This window comes from Pristis pectinata, chromosome 10, assembly GCF_009764475.1.
Source record: "Pristis pectinata isolate sPriPec2 chromosome 10, sPriPec2.1.pri, whole genome shotgun sequence".
Lineage (NCBI taxonomy): Eukaryota > Metazoa > Chordata > Chondrichthyes > Rhinopristiformes > Pristidae > Pristis > Pristis pectinata.
The window spans coordinates 36,457,345-36,479,968 of NC_067414.1; the positions used below are offsets into that span (position 1 = coordinate 36,457,345).

The window sequence follows — 22,624 nt, forward strand, 5'->3', positions numbered from 1 at the left end:
TTTAGAGAAGGATAAGCTCATTTTTAAATTACCACATTTAATGAATTGCAGTGACTGTCAACAGTTTATTGAACTGTAACAGGCAGACTGTTTTCCCCATTGATTAAGGATAATCTAAATTCTAACTGATCCATAATTTTCCCATATATTGAAATTTTGAATTCCTGTACTGTTCTAATAATTTACCGAGCCCCCCTATATTGAAACCATTTGTTTGCAGTAAGAAATGACATATCAGACATAATACAACATGAAATCCATTATGAACATTTAATAAATAAATGTAACTTCTGAACCTTCTAATGCAATGCAAGAACTCAAATAATTCCTTCAGGGAAAAGGTTCATAAACCACAATCTGTTAAAAAAATACAAAACAAGAAAGCCTTCAATAAAATTTCCAGTATAAATGAGCAGTTCATGAGATAACTCGATAGCCTCATTAGAAGATTACAGAAAACAGTTTATTGCAGATGTTACATGATTTAAAATTATGCACATTGTAAATTCAAAGCAATATTCACTACAAGAGTTGAAGGACTTCCAAGCTGTAGTTATAATTATGTATATGTTAAACAGATATCATTGTTGTGGTTCAGTTTTGGTTGAATTCCAGCTGGAACATGATGCAAGTGCTTCAAGCAACTGCCCAGTAGGTCACAGTCACTGTGCCTGCCAACAGGTGCTGATAATAGAGCATTTTCAATTGGAAGTATTTTCCCTGGCACACAGGAAACCCTGCTGTAATCATTTTTTTTCAAAGACTGTGTGCACACTTCAATGAAGATGTTATACAATTGAATGTGAAAAATCCATATTTGGGTTAATTATCCTCTAAGCTGCAACCGCAAAAGTAACCTCCCACTCAGTTCTATGCATGCCTTCCTACATAGGTCAGCAAAGCAGAGAAGACGTGATGCTTGAATCTCGTGGCACATGGAATTTTATATGCTGCAAAATTGTTGGACCAAAAATCTTGCCCTCTCCATTGCCCACCCACTCCACCCCACCACCACAAAACAGAATATACTGAAAATGTTCTGAAGGTACCTGAGCACTTATTCATGAAAAAGGCCATTTGCACATAAGGAGGAGAAATTTTGCTGTGTGGGAGTTCTCTAATTCTAAATGTCTGGGCACAAGTATGGGAATTGATTTCCCACATCAGTTGCATTATTTGTTCAGTCTTCAAAATAACAGTATCATGTAATGATATTAATTAACCTGGACTGAAGTTATAACTGTGCTGAACCTAATTGTCATTTTTGATCCTGATTAGAAGGATGAGTTATTGATGCAAAGCTAGTTGAAGAGTGACCATCAGCTTGTCATCAGTGTATCATTGTCAAAATGGTGGAAGGTAATTGTTTATATCATTCTTGAGGTCCAATATTTGTCTGCAGTGGCTCCGTTCGAACCTATCAGATTTTTGTGTGGCTCCCCAAACTGAGTGATGCATCACATGACAAATGCAGGCACATGCAAAGTGATGGCAGTGGATTCAACTGTCCTCCCTCGCACTAACCATAAATAATGGATTTCAGCACTCTCCACATCACTAGTACTATAGCAACTGTCACCAGCCAGTCAAAACCATTTAATATCACCCACTATAAAGATCTCAAATCTTCTCAAAACATAAATCACCTCCAAAATGACAGAATTCAAAACAAAAAGCAACAGAAAAACTTTAACAATAGATATTATCTGTCTTTATTGTCCAAACTGACAGTTTCCTCAGAGTGTTATTATGTTCCAGACGGTCTGCTACCGGCCTTTCTTCTACACATAGGAAACCACTCCAACAGGCAAGAATGATTTGTAAATTTCAGTACTGTCAGATGCTCCTCAAACAATGAATACATCTCAAAACATAGCAAACCCTAGAAGACAGTCAAAACCAGAAAATAAATTCAATACAAACAGTCTTACTGATATAAAACATGACACGATCACAACAGATACAAAACAGTTTTGTGGGACCTTCAGGTCTTCAACATTCCCAACAAACAATCCATCATAAAAATGTAGCTTTGAGGTTACAAAAATGATAACAGAGGAAATCTCTTTAAAAAGTCAAATAGCAAAGATAAAGAAGTGGTAATGTTGCATTGCTATAATTTCTACCTGAACACTCCAGTAATTCTATTCCTGTGTAACATATTATACCAATTCACAGAGCCACACAAAAAAATAAGAACACAAGCACACAAACAAATAGGAACAAGAGTAGGCCACCAGAGCCCTAAAGCCTACTCCACCATTCAATATGATCATGGCTGATCTATGCTGGCCTCGACTCCTCTTCTGTGCCAGCTCCTCAATAACCCTGAATTCCTTGATCTTTCAAATATTTATGCCTCCACCTTAAATATATCTAATGAACAGGCTAGAGAATTTCAGAGATTCATTATCCTTTGAGAGAAGAAATTTCTACAATCTTCAGTTTTAAATGACAGACCCAAACTATCTCGTCTCTGTTGGTGGGAAAACACTCTCATCCCAGGAATTAGGCTCGTGAATCTCCTTTGGACTTTCTCCAGTGCTACTATGTCCTTTTTTTTGGTAAGGGGACCAAATCTGGGCACAGCATCACAAGTGTGGCCTTACCAACACCCTGTATGACTGTAACAAAACCTCTATTCTTCAACTCCAACCCTTTTGCAATAAAGGCCAACATTCTGTTTGCCTTTTTAACTACATATCGGACCTGCCTGCTGACCTTTTGATTCATGCACTAGAATACCTAGATTCCTCTAAAATTTCATTTGCAATCTCTCTGCTTTCAGACAATAATGTATGTTTTGATTCCTCTTACCAAAGTACGTGACCCCGCACTTCCCCACATTAAACTCCATTTTGCCCAATCACTTAATCTATCTAATATTCCATTGTAGAATCAGAATATTCTCATCACAACATGCCCTTACATCTATTTTTGCATCATCAGCAAACTTGGAAACTTTACATTTTGGTTTCTTCTCCAGGTCATTAATGCGAACAGCGAAGAATTGATGGCCATGAACCAATGCTCAGGGTACTCTGCTAGGTACATCCCTCCAGCCTGAAAAGGACTCATTTATTTCAACTCTTTATCTTTTATGTGAAACCCAGTTTTCCATAAATGCTGACAAATTTCCTCCAATAATTTATGCACCAGCCTCTTATGTGGCACCCGAAAAATGCTTTTTTAAAAATCTAAATACACTATACTAACAGGTCCCCCCTCTATCAAATCTCCCTGTCACTTCTTCTAAGAATTCGAGCAAATTCATCAAACATGATTTACCTTTCATAGAATTATATTGATTAAGTTTGATTATATTCAAATTTTCCTAAATGATTAATTATTTTCTCTTTGACTATTCACTCTCACATCTACCAAACAATATACTGTATGTTAAATTTACTGGTCAGTTTTCTCTTAAAATCAATTTTTACCCTTATGAGATGGATCCTGAAAAGATCTCAGCCCTCTGGTCTACTTCTGGCCCTTCTTACTTTGTATGCTCTACTTTTCAATTTAACAATATCTTTGATCTCAGTTAACTGCTGATTATGCTTTCTTCTCATGGAATCCTTCTTTCTAATTGGGATAAACTCCTGCTGAGTGTTTTGGACCAGCAGTGTGAATATCTTCCATTGTTCCTCTCTTGATCTGTCTCAGATTATTTTCCCAATCCACTTTAGAGACCACCTTCATAGCGTTATAATTGCTCTTAATTATGTTGAAAACAGCGGTTTTGGTCCTGTGCTGTTTACCTTACCCTCAAACTGTGTCTTGAATTCTGTCATATCATGGTCACTACCTCTTTGGGGATCAAAAACCAAAAAATTACTAATCTTGCCTCATTACTCATGATGAAATCTAAAATAGCTTGTTTCTGGGCAGATTCCATAACATATTGTTCTAAAAAGCAATCCATGATGCACTCCACAAGTTCTTCTTCTACGATTACCCTGCCAGTTTGGTTAGTCCAATCAACATGTCGATTTAAAATTTTCCATAATGATTGCAACTCCCTTCAAACATGCCCTAGATAGTTCCCCATTTATGTTCTATCCTGTTAAGAGGCCACACTTTGGGACCCCAAAGACTACTCCCACCTGTGTCTTCTTCCCCCTGCTATTCATGATTTCAACCCAAACCTATTCTACATTCCTATACACTGTTATACTTCCATACTTATTGCTATACTTCTATACATCTCTATATCACAATTCAACACTACATTGATCCCTTGATAACCAATGCTATCCCTTCACAGCATTGTCATTGGTATACATATACCTTACCATAACTGAAATAGTAGCACGGTTAAACATTGAATTTGATTGAAACAAAAAGCTGGAAATTGGATTGCATAATGCTGTTCTTTAAGGTATTGAAAAATTAATTTTACTCAGAGTAGATTGTAATTTCAGGATGACATCACAGCAATTGTGAAATTGGACTGAGCACTTCTGCTCGGGACTCAGGTTAGCATGCTGTCAGCATCTGGTGTACATATCACGCCATCATTAACTGAATAAGGCAAGGTTCTGCCCACTCCAATAAAAATCATAAAGCTCCACACAACAACTGTTGTGGAACAGTCTCATTAGAACCAGTAGTACATGGCTTACAGTTTTTGTTTTGCTTGCTATGAGATGGACACTCTGCTGGCTTGACTGGGCATTTTCAGAACTGCAGGTATAAACATTGCTCCAGATTATGAACCCTTGGGACTGCTGCTCAGAATTGATCGTTAGCATCGTAGCTGATGCTATTGGGAGCAATGCACCTAACAGCAAGTTCACCATTTTAGCTTGCAATGGTGAGAAGGTTGATTGTGGGGCTCAAATTTCAAGCCAATGAAATTCACACTCAGTCGGTAATGAGAAATCTCTCATGTTACTCCAACTGATGTTCATTTTAAACCTTTGCACCAATTGACCATTTCAAGGTACAGATTGGGGCAGAAATAATAAAATATCAGGAGAAGCACTAGCAAATGTGTTTCTCTCATTGCACCAGTTGGATCAGTTCTATGTAGTACCATGCTTTCCTTCACAAGCATATTTCATAGTCTCTCACCTGTCCATCTCACTTATAATCCCCATATAATGAGGGGCTTCTGAACATAGGAAAAAGTTGAAAAGAAGTTTCATTGCACCATGTAATTGCATTCATATTTTTGCCAGAAGACTCTCCCTCAAATTATTTCAAAACCATGTGCCCCACTGCAGTGAGATTGTCATTTTTAAAGGGAAAGAACTACTCAATGTCAAGCGGCATTTGAGGTTTTACTGGAGCACATTCACAGGGACTACAGGGCACTAACAACCTTTCTAAGTGAGGCATTACAGAGTATGCAATGATGCCAGCAGTTGCCACATTCGTGTGACAATGCATTTGAGCATTGCTAAAGTCTCACCAAGGAGAGGTAAGAGAGATAAGATAAGAGAGAGATAAGATTTCTTTATTAGTCACATATACCTTGAAACACACAGTGAAATGCATCTTTTTGCATAGAGTGTTCTGGGGGCAGCCCACAAATGGTTTGCTGTACCTGCACATTCGCCTAAAGTGACGTGTACAAGCATATGAAGGTCTCCTTGAATATCAACACTATCCAATCTCTCATTGTTTAAAAAATACACTGCTTTTCTGTTTTATGAACCAAAGTGGATGACCTCAGATTTTTCCACACCATATTTGATCTGCCATGTCCTCACTCATTTACTCAGCCTGTCCATATCGATCTGAAGCTTCTTTACATTCTCCTCCTTCCTCACAATCCCACCATGTTTAGCAAACTTGGAAATATAATATTTAGTCGCCTTAGATGAACCACTTGTTGAACTGCTGGGGCCTAAGTACTGATCCCTGTGGTATCCCACTAGTCACAGCCTGCTAACCTGAGAACAATCTATTCTTTCCCACTCTTTGCTTCCTGTCTGATAGCCAATTCTCAATCTGGATAATATATTACTCCCATTTCTGTGTGCTCAAACCTTGTTCATTTGTGTGGGGCCTTATTGGAAGCCTTCCAAAAATCCAAATGGCTATATCTACTGATCTCTTATCTATTCTGCTCTAGCAGATCAGTCAAACATAATTTACCTTTAATAAATCCATGCTGACTCTGCTCAATTCTATAATTATTTTCAAGATGTTCTGTTATTACATTCTTCATTATTGATTCCAGCATTTTCCCTGCTACTGACATTAGCTAACAGGTTGGTCATACCTTGATGTCTCTCTCCCTTCTTCCTCATATAGTACGGTCACATTTTCAACCCTCCAATTCACAGGAACATTTCCAGAATCTATAAAAATACAGAAGATGATAACCGGAGCATCCACTCCTCTATAAAGCCACCTCCTCCATAACTCTGAGATGTGTATCATCGGGTCCTTGGCATTTATCAGCTTTCAGGCTCACTAATTTCTCCAGCATTGTTTTTTGACCAGTGCTTATTTCCTTCAGTTCCTCATTCTTGGTAGTCTTCTGTAATATTTCTGGCAGTTTTTTGTATGCCTTTCTCTATTAAGGAAAGCTTAATTCTACCGTTTCCTTATTATAAATTCTCCCATCTTATCTTTTAAGGACATAGATTTGCCCTTGCTAGTCTTTTCCTTCTAACAGGAGACAGATGGGGGCCATATGTTGTGCATCACAGCACCAGAGTTAAATAAACAAAGCGATGATCAGTTCTCTAGACTTGATGGCTTGCATTCTAGAATCTTAAAAGAAGTAGCTTGCAGAGGTAATGGATATATTGGGTATAATCTTCCAAAATTCTCTAGATACTGGAAAGAGTTTGATTTATTGGAAAACCAGAAATATAATGTCTCTGTTCAAGAAATGAGGAGACAGGAAGCAAAATGTTATAGGCCAATTAGCCCAATGTATGTCATTGGAAAAATGCTGGAATCTAACAATAAGGAAATAGTATTAGGACACTTGGAAAATCATGGAAAATGAAGCAGAGTCGACATGGTTTATGAAAGGGAAGACATGTTTTAAAAATTATGTTGAGTCTCCTAAAGATTTAATGAGCAGGGTGGATAAGGAGGAACCTGTAGATGTAATGTATTCAAAATAAGGTATTCGACAAGGTGCCATGTGAAAGGAAATTGCACAAGAAAAGAACTTATGCAGGTAATATATTAGCAAAGATAGGTGACTAGCTAACAGAAAAAAGAGAGCCAGGATAAATGAGTAAGTTTCAGTTTGGTAAGCTGTAGCACATTATTGCCATACAGAGGGGTTTGAGTTCCTCTGAATTCTGACACATTTAGTGCCAAAATTACCAAGTTCATGGTCCCCAAAAATATCTGGTGTGACTAGAACCTAACTTGCCATTGCTGCTTCTTTTCAAACTATCTTCAACCGTCCACAATGCTAATTATTTAATACCCTCAGTTCTATTGTTTGCCAACCACCCTGGCCCCCACATCTGCTTTTAATCATTCACATTTACTGCAGCAACATCATCTGGATGTATATGGTCAGTTTCCATATATGCAACGATTATCTCTATCCCCATTTCTATTGATCACAAGACTGTTCTCACTAGCTCAGCATTAAGACTTGAGGTTAAACTTTATCCAGTTTAGTGTCGGAAAAATCCAAATCATCTTCCCTGGCTCTTCAGTAACATGCATTTGCTTCTAGTTCTGATTCTATCAACCTCCGTGGCTGCTAATTCAAGTGAATCTTAGATGTCAGCTTTGTTTGACTCTAAGCATTACAGCTTCCTTCAGATCCAATTAGAGACCATTCTCTTGACCATTCAGATCATTCCCATCATTGTTTGAAACCGTAATCCCCACTTTATCACATCCAGTCCCCTTTACACCATTCAGTTCTCAGAACACCACAGCTCACAGGGTTGAAGGATCATTCATCAGTTGGAAATAAATTTAATTTCTGAACTCTGTTATATTATAATTATAATAAAAGGTTAAAAACTGTGATTGTTTTTATGATTCTAAAATATAACTAAAGTTTGTTGGTGGACCCACTACTTGTCGCATAACTGCTTCATGGTATCAGAGTCCAGGCAGTAATTTTACCCCTCAAGATATATGTACTCATTCATAACCTAAATAGTCAGTTTTATCTTGAATAGAAAACCTTCACATTCTGGCTATTAAGAGGTTCCAGTCTCAAAAGTAGATCAGTTAGCACTAATTTTTCATGTACACATTGTGCACCCCACTACATATTGTAACCCAGAAAGTATACCAACCTGGAAATCAACTCTGGATGAAATATTGCCTATTGGGAATTTGGTTAGGTTATGTCTGGGTGAGAAGTACTCAAGAGCATTTGAGCTTTATGCAGCATTTGACTTTTATGCAATAAATATTATGCTTACATTTGGCACCATAGCTTTCACCTCTATTAAAAGAAGTTGGACTTCCCATCTTGGGAGATCATCATATCTCATTCTCAAAAAAAGTCTGCTGAAGATCACTAATGAGCTGTGAATTATAGGGCCTCCATTCTTACCGATCTATTGCACACAGCATCTGCCAGCCTCATTTTGCAATGCTCAAGACATTTCCAAACTCTCCATCAATAATGATAGCCTTTTTGTTTTATGCATCTCAATCATTGTCCTACAGACCATCCCAACCTTTGCAGCAGCATGAAGGTGCTCGCAGCGTGGGACTCCATTGGGGTGGGGGTGAGGGTTGGAAGGAGGGGTTGGTTACACACAGATAGTTACCATGTCCATCTTCCCCCATGTTTTGCCTCATCTCCATGGCAGTCTTTTGCATGGCTGGTTTGTGGCTGCCATGGGGATAGACCCTTCAAGGTCCGATGAAACTTTGCTGTGATCAGTGAGGCAACAACATGGCAGTGGGGGGCTTCTCATGTAGCTTAGTACTTGCTGCTTCTGTCAAATAGGAAATATGATTCCACATATTCAAAGAACTTTTCATGCAATGATGTGATTTTATTTTAGGAGAGGCCTGATCTATATGCTAGCATTGTACTCCACCATGTTTCAGCACAAGTCAATGAGCTCATCCAATTTCTTAGTTACATTTTAATGAGTGGAATATTGCACACTGACAAATTTATCCCTTCTTTACTGATGCTGGAATCATAATTCATATTGACATCACTGTGATGTGGATTTTTCCAGTACTTATACCCACTGGGCTTTAACTTTCCAAATGGCTAGTTAAATTTCAAGATATATTGACTGTCACAGTCTTGAAGGTGAAGTTAAGGATTGTGATAAGCTGAACTTCAGAAGGGAAACTTATTAAGGAATGGAGGTAAAGGGCACCAGATGGTGCAACATGTATCTTTACCGTTATGTGTCATGGAACGGTAGGAGGTGTGTTCACGCCCACAGCTCACCACATGGTGAGGTGTTGCTCACAGGTAGACTGAAAGATAAAGGTGCTGAGCTGTGACAAGGTACTTCCACATGAAGAAGAACACAAGTTTGGAAAGAGACCAAGGCATGAGAGTAGGGGTGGGAAGGTCATCAAAAACGTTTGATTAACCCAGGCCCATTGATTGTAAAGGGGGTCAATATTGTGTATGGCTAGCTCTAGTGAATGTCAACTCTTCTTAAAGCTAGAAAGCTGAATGTGCTAAATGCCACAAAGAAGATGATAACAGACTTTATTGGGACAGCCAATGCAGGGCCCATGGATAACAGCAGGACAAATAAATGAAAATAACAATATCTTCAAACCTAATCTTCCTCCTCCTCCCATTTTTCTCCTTCTGTTGGGAGCTCTTCCCAAGACCACCTTCTTTTATTCTCTGGACACGACAAACCAACCCACACCACCCCCATGTCCCTTACCCTCCACCTGGATGAAGCAAACAGGGCCGGTTCCTCTTCTTCATGTAATGACAATGCTATTGACCAGATCATTGATGGTTTATACCTGCATGTGGCACAATTCAGTGTCTAGTTTCTGTGTAAAGTAAATCGACTGCCAAGTGCAGGTACAACCTTTTATGCAGTCATGTGAGGTACTTGGCAGCCTATACCTGGTACAGCATTGGCAACCTGACTTCCAATGCCATTCTTCTTCCAGAAAGCAAACAAACTGGAGAATTTCCAAATGAAAACAGAAAAAATGGAATCAGGCATAATCTTGGAACCGAGTTAACAGATGTTGATACTGCATTCTTTAAAGCCTCTTTCAGTTCTTGTTGAATGTCTAAGAGCCCAGAATGCACAATTTTGTATATACAAAACTAAATAAATAAGGCTGTATACTTGGAAAATGAAGCATCTGATATCATGAGTTTCATTTTATTCTGCATTCAGTAAAATATGCTGCACTTGCCAGAGGTGTATTATTCTATTGACCATATTTTGTGTCCTTACACATTCACCTTGGAATGAAACAACTTGCAATCACATAAGATGGGTACTTGATTGTCAACATGGATGTGGTGGGCTAAGGGTTCTGCTTCTCTGCTGTATGACCCTAAAAACATGACAAAAAGTTTAAGAAATTTGGCCCTTTGTGTTTCTTCCACCATACAATAAGATTGTAATTGGGTTGATTGTTTTAACTCAATCAACCCAACATTAGCAGAAAACAATACCGAACTGCAGTAATACTTTATGTCCTGTTGCTACTTATAAACTCACTTTTGTTAAGAGAGTTAAGTGCGAATGTTAGCAGTGGTATAAACTAGATCCCTTACATAAGAAGCTAAAGCTTATGGCTGCACAATGCTATGAAAATTAGAGTTCTTTACTGAGTTCTAAATGTAAAGGATGACACTTTGCTTTCAGTGTATTCAGGGAAATTGCACACAAAATAAGAACTTGAAATTGCTATGGGTATGTTACACTTAAGTTTCTGCTCAAAATCATTTACATATTTGCAAATATAAAATCTTACATGAACCATTGCAATCATTCAATGTCATAGAACACAACTGTTATTTTTCCCTCTCCATTAAAAAAGTATCCCTTGATGCAGTTGGAAAGTATCACTGAGAAGGACTTTAAAAAGCTATATGAGCTATTTAATAGTTTTAATAATATACATCAGTCAATTTCTAATAAATGATGTAATTTTTGATATAAATCAAACTTACAATGGACCTACTAGTGTCTACATGCTGAAGAACTGACTCTCCCTGAATCATTATGGTCACATTTGTCTGTCACATCTATTTTCCACACTCTTTCTTAACACCAAAGTGGTTTCATAATAAGGACACAGGCTTCAGGTTTGGGCCATGGGTGGAAAGTGATTCATTGGTCTCTTCACGTAATGGGTACCATTCTATTCAATCTCTTCTGTACACTCTCCAAGTCATTGACACAAGACTTGAATTCAGCGGTCAGGCTGCAGCCTGAAGAATATTTTCTAAATACTTAGCATTGCTTTGTTAGTTTTTTACTCTTCTTCTACCAATAAAACTAAGTATCGTATATGCTTTCCAACAACATTCTTAATACTCTCTTGAAAATTTCATGATACCTGGCTTCTGATTTTGAATTTTTTTTCTGATTTTGCAGAACAACTTTATAACAATGGCTTTAAGTACAATGTGATATTACACTGACAGTCATTAAAATTTTACATGTATTTAAAGTTTATTTGCAGATCTGCAAAAAAATGTTTTCAAATAGTTAGACCAGTATGCTTCTTCTGTTGGGGGCAGGGGAAGGAGAGATATTATTTCAGGCATACTTGGTCAAAAGTCTTAAAGAACCTCAGAAAGTATTCCATAGATGGATGCACTATCAGCCCATATGATTGATTTTTTTTCTTTTAAATCTGCAGAAGTGCATTGGAATTATATGATAATTATAATATTGTCAGTGTAAAATCATTGAGAACATTCAGGATTAACAGCCTCTGGTTAATGAAATGGATTAGTTGGATGAACTAAATATTGTGGGCACCAAGGAGTAGTGACTTCAATATGTTCAGGTTTGAGACCAAACAAGAAAAGGAAAAGCTCTGTCAAAAGTGGACACAGCAGATCAGATCAGGGAAGATTTTAGAAAATTGAGAGGGTACATAGCTGAGATTAGGTGGAATGAAAATTTGCCCCAGACATCTGTCGAACAACTGAAAATGGAGATTGTGATAGTAGATGAATAGTTTTTCTTGATTTACTTCATGTTCCAGACTAAAACAGGAACCATGATGTGAGGACAGAAAATAATCTCTCTGTACAGTATACTGGAAAAACTATTCAGAAAGAATACAATAAACTTATGAAGCCTGATGAATTGAGACACTCAAATTATAGGATGGGGGAAATTAAGATCATAACATGTCCTCATCCTTCGTAAAATAGGTTTAGATCTTTACATAATGTTCCAGCTCTTGTCCTGTTTGATACTATAGCAACATATTGGGTTCTAATTTTTCTGCTGTCATCAGATATCTTCAGTAAGAATTACAGGATGAGGCTGCTGTGACTTCTGTATGCTCATTTTTCAATCTGATTGAAAGACCCAACCTAAGTCCATATGTACGCTGTAATCTCCACCCCTGGCATAATGAAATTTAGCAGAGGACAAGTCCAGTGGGAATCAACAGTCAACTGCAGCCCTCAAGGCAGATAAGACAGTTCTTGCCAGATGATGTAATTACAGAGAGTAGCAAAGAACCATTTTTTTCTCTCTTCTAATCAATCAAATACACACACAATGAAAACTTGTTAAAAGACCATTTTGTGAATTTCTATATTGACGTTTTCCAAAAAGTCAAACTTTCTCAGTTCCCTTCCCACCATCCTGCACAAGTAATGCAAATGAGTGCTCCAGGGATATTTTTTGTTTATTCATTTTCAGGATCTGGGCATCACTGGCATGGCCAGCATTTATTGCCCCTCCTTAATGGTCTGTGAAAAACTGGTGATGAACCATTTACATGGCTTGCTTGGCTACTTAAGAGGACAGTTAAGAGCCAACCACACTGGTGATGTCTGAAGTCACACCTAGGCCAGACCAGATCTCCTTCCTTGAAGCTCATTAGTGGACCAGATGTGTTTTTTACAGCAATCCAAAAGATTTTGTGGTCATTATTATTAATGACTTGTATTTGGTTTTCTAAATTACTTACTGAAGTGAAATTCCATAACTGCTTTGACGGGATTTGAACTCAGATGCTAGATTGTTAGTCCAGGCCTCTTGGTTACTAGTCTAATACTTTAACTGGTGCATCATCATCACAAAGTTATGAATTATTGGAACATTTATTATAAAGTCTCTTTGTCATCAAACCATGAAATATTTATGATATTCAAAGTACCATTTAATTACATATTTAACATTTACAACTCGTCCTGATGTCTGATTTATTTTTGAATTCACTGTTTTTGCTGTGGCATTCATGATAGAATATGAAATAGCTTTATCAATTGATGTAAATAACACATAGGGTCCAGCTGTATTTTCTTAAGAGAAAAGCAGTTCCGGTCTCACAAAAGCATCCTTGTGAAATGGATTCACTATCACCTTTACCTTGTGATCTCTCAAAATAAGTCTGACAAGTAAGTCACCCTGTGTTCTTAGAGAACTTCCTTAAAGTGTACCTTTCTTTGAAGAGAACTGAATTTATACTCCTGGAATAGATATATTAGAATCTATCAAATTTCCTCTATGGCTTTATTCATAACTGTAGAAGGAAACTAATGTAATTTCCAATCATTGTTAAGAATGAAGTTGCTAATTATGATTATCTTAAATCATTCAGCAGTAGTGGCACATGAAGAACTGATTATTGTGGAAATAATTGTACTGGGGTGCATAAAAAATGCTTCCAAGGCAGTTGAAGAGTCACCAACACTGAGTGGAAGTCAAAGGCATCAGCTGGACAGTAGCAATATCCATTCAAGTTTATCCCTGAACACTACTTTGTTATTCCTTTTTTTGCACTATTTATTTATTTTGTAATTTATAGTAATTTTATGTCAATTGTTGTGACTCATGACGTTTTAAAAACATGATACATTACTTTAAACGAGGACATCTTCAAGAGGCGATGCCTCAAGAAGGCGGCATCCATCACCAAGGACCCTCACTATCCAGGACATGCCTTCTTCTCATTACTACCATCAAGGACGAGGTACAGAAGCCTGAAGATCCGCACTCAACGATTTAGTAATAGCTTCTTCCTTTCTGCCATTAGATTTCTAAATGGTCCATGAACCCATGAACACTACCTCACTATTCCTACTTTTTTTGCACAATTTATTTATTTTGTAATTTACAGTAATTTTTACGTCTTTGCACTGTGCTGCTGCCGCAAAATGACAAATTCATGCCATATAAGTCAATGTTAATAAACCTGATCCTGATTTATTTAATAGCCCTTCATGCAAAGAAATTGTATGCTCTCTTTGTCCTATCAAACTCTGAGTTGTTAAAACAAACATCTGTAATTTCATGGGAAACAGCCATGAACACCATTCACATAATGTGCTGAGCCTATATGTGAACGTGGTTCTCATACTTTTCTGACTCCTTTTTTTTGGAAGCTTAGAGAATATGTATGTCAAAATACTCTTCTGCAAAAGTTGAATTATTATTTTGTTTGGAGACCAGTTATATGAAAATAAACACAACTATTTAAAGCAAATGGAAAAATAAATATATTCTTCTATTGGTGATTTCCAGAATAACCCATAAATTTGGCAGTATAAATCTCTAAATGTTCAGCATTTTTAACAGAGAGTATTACTATAAAGCATTGCATCATACATCGCGTGTCCAGCATGTTCATTAATCAAACAGTTTACTTTTCCTATTTGTAGGCAAGATCATGAAGCAATGTTAGCTGTGAACCAACAATGGAGAATATCAGAATGACAAAGTCAGTTTAAAGATATTTATGATGTCAAAACAGTTGTTATGCAACTCATTTTTCCTATACTGCATAAATACACCTTCACAAGACTGTTTAATAGGATTCTTTTAAAACCAGAGAGGTAGATTAATACTTCTACATTAAAAATTATATTAAATCAACATCATAAAGCTATATGATTAATTTGAAGAATGAAGAAAGCTTAGCAAGGTTAGTGATTTTTACTACTTCAGTTATTATCCTGCTCACCGCTCAAGAAAATTTGCTTGGGAGTTCCTAGAATAAGGACAGTTATTCTCTTGATCCAGGTGAAACATTTTCCTCATATTTACACTCTTTAAGATTCATATTGACAACACACGTGATATTTGTCCACTTCTTTATTTTCAATTACTTATTATTTTGAACAGATGGATTTCTATCTTATTGCCAAATAATATTAAGATAAAAAATGTAGAATCATATGTAGTAATACTAGCAATTCTGTGTAGTATCTGAAAAAGTGGTGTCTGAAACCTGGATCCTGCAATTTTCATCTCCCATTTTTTCACAAAACTGCAAATTGCGATCAGGGGCAGCAACCTTGGATATAGCTGGCAGTATTCCTGGACTTCCTTGGGATTTTGCTAGATCCAATTCTAATTGCCTCATTGGAATCTACCTCTGCTGAGAGCAGGTACAGAACCAGAAAACCATAGTTGCTCACAGCAGAGTGAGGGAACATTCATTTCATTACATCTGTGCAACTTATTGTTAGAGAAATAATCTTAATTTTCTCCTTCACAGTAGCCACAAATCTTCCTTTGACTTTGTTTTCAAGTTAATTCTCAGGGTATGGGTACTCTTCTTGGTAACATGGGAAGGCATATTACCAAGAAAGGTACTTGTGAAGACAGTGTTATCACAAAGCCATTCACATCATTAATCTTCATAGCAAGGGTTTAGAACGGGATGACCTTCTAGGTTACTTCAAATGGCAGTATGGAATTGGTCACATCAAGTCCAGGCAAAGTAGTGGTTGCAGGTGAATGAACTGGATTTCTATGACAACATGGAAGCTTTTATGCTCAAGTTATATGGTATTAGATTTAGTGGCTTCGATTTAACAACTTGCTGTGTTGGGGATTTCAGGTCATGACTTTTGAGTTATTAGGCTGGTATCATAAGCTATGGTACACTGCTTCCTATTAGTTTTTCTCTCATTAGTCAATGTTTCATCTGTGCCACCTTTTCTTTAATTACACATGCCTTGCTAAAAATCTTTATTCTTTCTAAAACTCCATAGAACATTTGCTTTAGCTGTTAAATTCTTCAAAAAATTCTAAAGTTCTTCAAGCACAATTTGCTTTGCTCTGTCAATCTTCAATGAAATGGTATATTTCTAAATACACATCACTTTTTTCTTAAATTGTAAATACCAAGATCTTGCTCACAATTGACATTAATTAACTATTCTGTAGCTCCTTGATTTATTCTTCATTTTATTCCAGAATATTTAAATTACAATGGTTGTAGTTCAGTGGAATACAACAGTTTGCATTTACACGACACCTTTGAGATGGAGGAAAAGCAGGCACTCAATCAAACGAGGTGATATTACAGGGTAACTCCATTAATTCAGCACATTAGGGCTTTGGTGGTACCGGATTTCCAGATTTTTCAGACTATTGGATGTTATAACCTATTAAGATAGCAACGCAATTTTAATTCAGTTTTTAAAAATGTTACATAGTAGAATAATCAATTTTCCAGTGAAATCAGTAAGTTTAAAGGGAGCATGGAAACAGAACAAGATGAGTTTCAAGCAAGTGCAGGAACTAGTGTCCTGGTGAATTTTAGGGGAACACAGGGCCCGGGACCATGGTAAAAGAAAGGCAGCATGGGAACTGGGCCCATGGTGTGTGAAAGACAATATGGTAATCAAGGCCCCTCTGTGTGAAAGAAAGTATGGGAAACAAGGCCACTGGTGTTTGAAAGAGAGTATGGGAATCAAGGCCCTGGTCTATGAAAGAGAGTATGACAACCAAAGCCCCAGTGTGAAAAAGATAGTATGGGAATCAAGGCCCACAGTGTGTGAAAGAGAGCACAGGAACTGGAATCCCAATGTGTGAAATGGAGTGGGGAAATTGGGGTTCAGGTGTGTGAAATAGAAAACAGTAACTGAGGCCCAGGAGTGCTAATGGGAGTATGGCAATCAACACCAGTCAGCCAAATGCTAAACCATTTGGATTTCCAATAGCTGGATAGTGGATTATTAGAGTTTTACTGCAGTTGGATTGACCCAAAGCTCGATCCAAGAAGTGGATTTCAAGGAGATAGGTTGGTTTTAAGGAAGGGTGAGAGGTGGAGGTATAGTGGGCTAGGAAAGGAATTTCAGATGAGTCTAAGTAAGTGAAGAGGAGTTTCCACAGAACATAAAAGAATGGAAAGCTTGCGGGGAGGAGCAATGAAGGCCTTGAGCAGAGTATAGATATAGGGAGGGGTTAAAAATTTAAGCATAAGGATGAAATGTTTAAGTGAGAGGCAAATGTGACATGAAGACAATGTTAGATGTAACACTTCAGTTAGACCAAAAACGAATGCAGCATTGCTTGGTTTAGGTGTGGGAAATTAAGAGGTGCAAGTAATTGATATAGGGGAACAGTTTGATAGTAGTGACAAATGTCTATTTACGGTTCATCCAGGAACAAAAATAGATGACAATAAGTTAAAGCGCTGTGCTAAAAAGGTCAACATAAAAGGAAATGAAAATGAATCTGGTTCAAAATATCTTCCCTTAGTATATTACAGATCAGTAGTGGACATCTTCAAATATCAGCTGTATAGAGTACAAAGTCAATACACTGTTTTAATGGAAATGGATGTATGGGCACGAGTGGAGTCCCATGGATAACTAGAAAGATTAACACAACAGAAACTTAAAAGGAAGACATGATAAAATTAGGACTAACAACATTGAAGATTAATGATGTGGAATGTTGAAAGGGAAACTGAGAGAAATAAAGAACAGGAACAAAAAGGTGAGTGGATGATATTAAAGGAAATACAAAGTGCTTTTATAAGCAGAATACAAGTAGAGGGTCTTGAACTTTAGAGCGATGAAAGAGAGAGTCTAATTTTGGAGGTTGAAGCTTTGCAGGATATGGTGTTATTTCACACTCTGTGCAATTGCACCATTCAAATTCTCTAAATAATATGACTTCTACTGCACAGATGCTATGTTTCCTTCCTCATAGCTTTCAAAGCCTCTGAGGAGCAACTTCAATCACCCAGTGCTCAATTTGCAATTACTTGAATGCTTTTCCCTAAAAATTGCAACCCATCTTCAAAGACTCTTGTCCCATTTGGATTACGATTCCTTCATTCTAATTTGCTTTTATATTTAAAAATGCACAAAATATGTTTTCTGTATTATCCAAAAATATTTCCAAAAAACATCTAGCCATGTGGAAGGTCCATTTGTCAAGGAACAAATTTAATTGCTGAGGTGAACATGGAAGAAATATGTTTTATTAAGTTCATACATCCATAAATTCAAGTCTTTGCTATACATACTGCAAGCTGCACATTGGACAGTACACACATCCAACCATTCCTTATCTTAGTACCTATTTATTATTATGACTTCATATTTATAACCTGGGAAATACCTATTGCAGTATTAAGAATTTAAAATGTTTTAAAGGTTTAAAGCTTCCATTAAAATAGCAGCCAGATAGGAAGTCAGACAAATGTGTAAAATTTTCATCAACTTATATTGCCTATAGTAATTTCTTGGCTTATATGTAGTCTCAAAGCAGTCAAGCAAATCTTAAGGCAGTGAGATAGTCCTCCCTCGGATAAGATATATGTTAACATTTGAGAGTAATTGTGTCAAAGAACAAATGGAATGCTGCTGCCTGATCTTGTCAGATTTTCCCAAGATTAAACCAGAGCCTTTCAGTGTCCTAAATATTTTGTTTTCATTGACTCTTAAAAGTAATGTTGCCACCCATTTTAATTGCTTTAAAAATTTTGAAATCAATCAGGAAAGGAATATTACCTTCTTGAGAAAATCAAATCCAGAACATTATTCACAGATTGCAACTGATTGCTGTAATAATCCTACCTTCAGTGTCCAGGTGCCGTATGGATTCTCCCCCCACGAATGCACTGACATAAGGGTCCATTTACTCAAGCCAGCTCTAGACATATCAAACATTCGCGTCCCCAGAAGCTGTGACTTTGTTCCAAAGGGAGAGATCAGGTCAACACTGAGGTCACCCCTGCAGATGCTGGTGATGCTAACAACAGCCTGGCAGAAGATTAGATAAAAGCATTCATTCAATAATGTCAAATGGATTGTGTGTCCCTAAAGCTTTGAGTAAAATGAGTTTATGGGTAATTCCACTATTGTTTGCCCTCTGGACATTAGCCTTTAACTCTTACTGTGGCTGTCTATCATCACTAAAATCTGAAAACATTATATTGAAAACTGATCAAACGCTGTGAACTGCTACAAAAACTCTCACACCTTTTAATACTTGCTTTCATTGCCTGTTATTGTATTTAGTAACCTTCAGGTGAGAAACTGAAGGGAGATATTTAATGATGAATAATATGAAATGACATTTCTCCAGTGCATCACTAAATAACAGTTTTCAGACTGGAATCTGCCTTCAGCCAGAACAAAAAAAATATTCAATGCATTGCTTAAATTTTATTTCTAATCACTGTGTTCATGGCATAATTTGAGCAACTACCCAATGAAATCATGATAACATGGTTGTAGATTGCCAGCATGTAAAGTATATGAGACCTTGCTGTTCCTTTTTGCTAAAACATTTTGTTTTATAATTATATTGCTCTACGGTGACAGGCACAAGTTCAGGTCTAATACAAGAAGGTCAAAATTATTCAGTAAAATCTAACTTTTCAATTAGCCATGCTTTATCCTCAGGAAGAGAACTGAAGCAATACTTCACAAAGTGGTATAATGAATTGGTCCACTCGTGATTCTCTGTGCTTTATAATTTCTATAGGTGACTGCAGGAAGAAGGGGAATGGAAGTGGAAGAGAAATGACCGGGAAGTGGGAACCACAGAAAAAAGATCAGGGACTTTGCAATAAGTGATGAAAAATAATTGGTGACAAAGTCAGCCATAAGTTAAAGGCACTTGGTTAAGGATAAGTATCCATAGAGATGTATGAGTGGTTCCTCCATTCATCTCAAGGAACAGACAACACATGTGTGACATAGAGAGTTAGACATGAAGGGTGTAAAACTGGAATTCTTGTGACATTAACTTCACAGAAGATTTGAGCATCTTTGAAAGGTAGTATGCTGAGAAGAGCCCAACTGGGATTCAGGCCTAAATTACAACCTGGACCCTCAAATACAATGCTCTTTTACTTTATATACCAATATTAATGACCACTTTACAAAGGTAATTGAGGAGCATGTGAAAACAGACTTGAAGGAACATGATTTGAAGGGGAAGATGGAATTTCTGAGTGGTGCAGGTGCCTATCATGGGTAATTAAATGGAAGGATCTTCCATGCACCCTGCGTGTCCTGGAGGTGTCTGGTACCAGCGATGCCCAGACATGTTTTCTGGCACTGGTGGACACACATTCTTGTGGATGAAGAATTAATAGAAATGTGTATGCAATTTAATTTCCAATGTGCATACGTCATTTCTTAAAATACATTCCAATAAAGTGGCAGTGAGATATTTTGCAAGTAAGCAGTTCAAAAACTACATTTCAAAAGCATACACAGAATAACCACTTGGTTCAAACATTTCTCTTTAATTTAAATCATAGAAATTATATTTTGTTAATATTCTGATATCTGGATCTTATTGTTTTCCCATGAAATTCAATTGCACTTGCATAATGGAGTCATAATAAGGAGTAATAAAGAAGTCAGCCCAAAAGATTTTACTGTATGAAAAGCCACTCATAGTACTCTTCATGACTGGCAGTCTCTGCCCAAGATTTCAGGTGAAGTAAATATGTTACTTTACATTTAGGGCAAGCAGATGTTACCCACAGGCAAGATGTGGGTGCAGCTTTTTGCTATGACAACACTGTGAGAAGTATCAGTCCTTTAAGTACATGTTTGACAGACGAAAGTATCACAAATGTTTTACCTATGTTATTTCCAGCATAAAACTAAATATTTTGTTTGCACACCTTATCATAAAAATATGAAGGATTTAAAAAGACAAAAATAAATTATCAGCAAAAATCAACTGTTAAATGAATATTAACATGTATTAATATCATTGCATTTGAATACTGTTGCCCTGAAAGGAGATAGCAATCTTATTGCAAGAACTGAGTTTCAACCTGGGGGTGGGGGGAGAAGGATGTTAGGTGGGGATGCTTAGTGTTCAAATCCTTAAATAACACTTCTCTTTTCCCTATCTATCCAGTTACATTGTTCATCAGTGGTACAAGGTCATTTATTAATTCAAAGCAGAAAATAAGAACAAAGTACAAAATTTTCATTCTCCTGTCTCCTTTGGAACTCAATTCCCCGTAATATTAAATTGTTTTCAAGCACACAGAATGTTCAGGAAAGCACAAATGAAATTTTCTGTACAGAGGTAAGAGTAATGCAATTTCAGTGAATACTGGTACCATTTCAATCATTTTTTATCTGGGGGGGGTGGACAAGCCTTTTTTTGGTATTTTTCACATTCTCCCTGTTTCAGGTCTCCTGCATTATGCATTGATCTACCCTTGATAGATTGGGCAAGCAACATGCTCTCAAGCTTCTTACAATTCTGTTTTAAAGACCAGTCAATAAGAAGTGTGTGAGAAGTGACCAGTGTTACTATTTCTCTAGCCTACCTTTTGGAATTGCCTTTTCCTGAGCACTTACCCAGGAATGTGCCTGAAATCAGAAAGTTATCCTGTTGAACCTTGTTTACACTACCACATTATCTTTATTTTCTCTTCATATCATAGATTGCTTCCTCCTGTTTCTTATCTCTTTCTATGTCATTTTCATCTTTACAATAAAGTTTCAGATGAGAAGGCCCACTTGAATATAAAGATTATCATTTATGAAGATATCCACAGATATTATGGTGGACATTAACTATTGGTTTTGCTAGTAATACCCACAATAAGGAAGTAAAAGATTAGAATAGAAAGGGTTCATGCACAATTTAATGTTTATACTTCATAATTAATACAACTGAAGGTCAGCAGTTAGTACTGCTGCCCTACAGCTCCAGTGACCCGGTTTGATCCTGACCTAGAGTGCTGTCTGTGTGGAGTTCACACTTTCTATCTGTGACCATGCAGGTTTCCCTTGGGTGCTCTGCTTTCCTCCCACATCTCAAAGATGGTTTGTAGGTTAATGGGCTCCTGGAAATTGCTGCTAATTTAGATGGGTAACAGGAGAATTGGAGAAGTTGATGGGAAGATGGAAGGGAATAAGTTACAGAGAAATATGTTGGGGAATGGGTTTGATGAGAATGCTCTGAAATCTAGTCTATACTTGATGGACTGAATAGCTTTCTTCTACGTTGTAAGAAAATATGAGAAGATGGTATTGGATCCACATATAAATCTATTTTGCTGTTATCAGACTCTTGAATGGATCTCTCATACGCTAAAGATGAATTCTTCATCTCTCAATCTATCTTGTCGTGAACCTTGCATTTTACTTGTCTACCTGCACTGCACCTTCTCTGTAACTGTAACACTATATTCTGCATTCTGTTTTCTTTTTACTACCTTGATGTATGGTATGATCTGCCAAGATGGCATGCAGACAAAAGTTTTTCACTGTATCTCTGCACAAATGACA

At 37.0% G+C, this 22,624-nt stretch overlaps 1 protein-coding gene across 1 annotated transcript in view; it reads right to left on the reverse strand.

The window, feature by feature from the left end:
* LOC127575191 (PC3-like endoprotease variant B) overlaps positions 1–22,624 on the reverse strand; it is a 452,025-nt gene that overhangs the window by 61,358 nt on the left and 368,043 nt on the right. Inside the window, exon 8 of the mRNA XM_052024893.1 lies at positions 18,926–19,111. Within this exon, the coding sequence (XP_051880853.1) occupies positions 18,926–19,111 (186 nt within the window). The remainder of the gene's footprint in view (positions 1–18,925; positions 19,112–22,624) is intronic.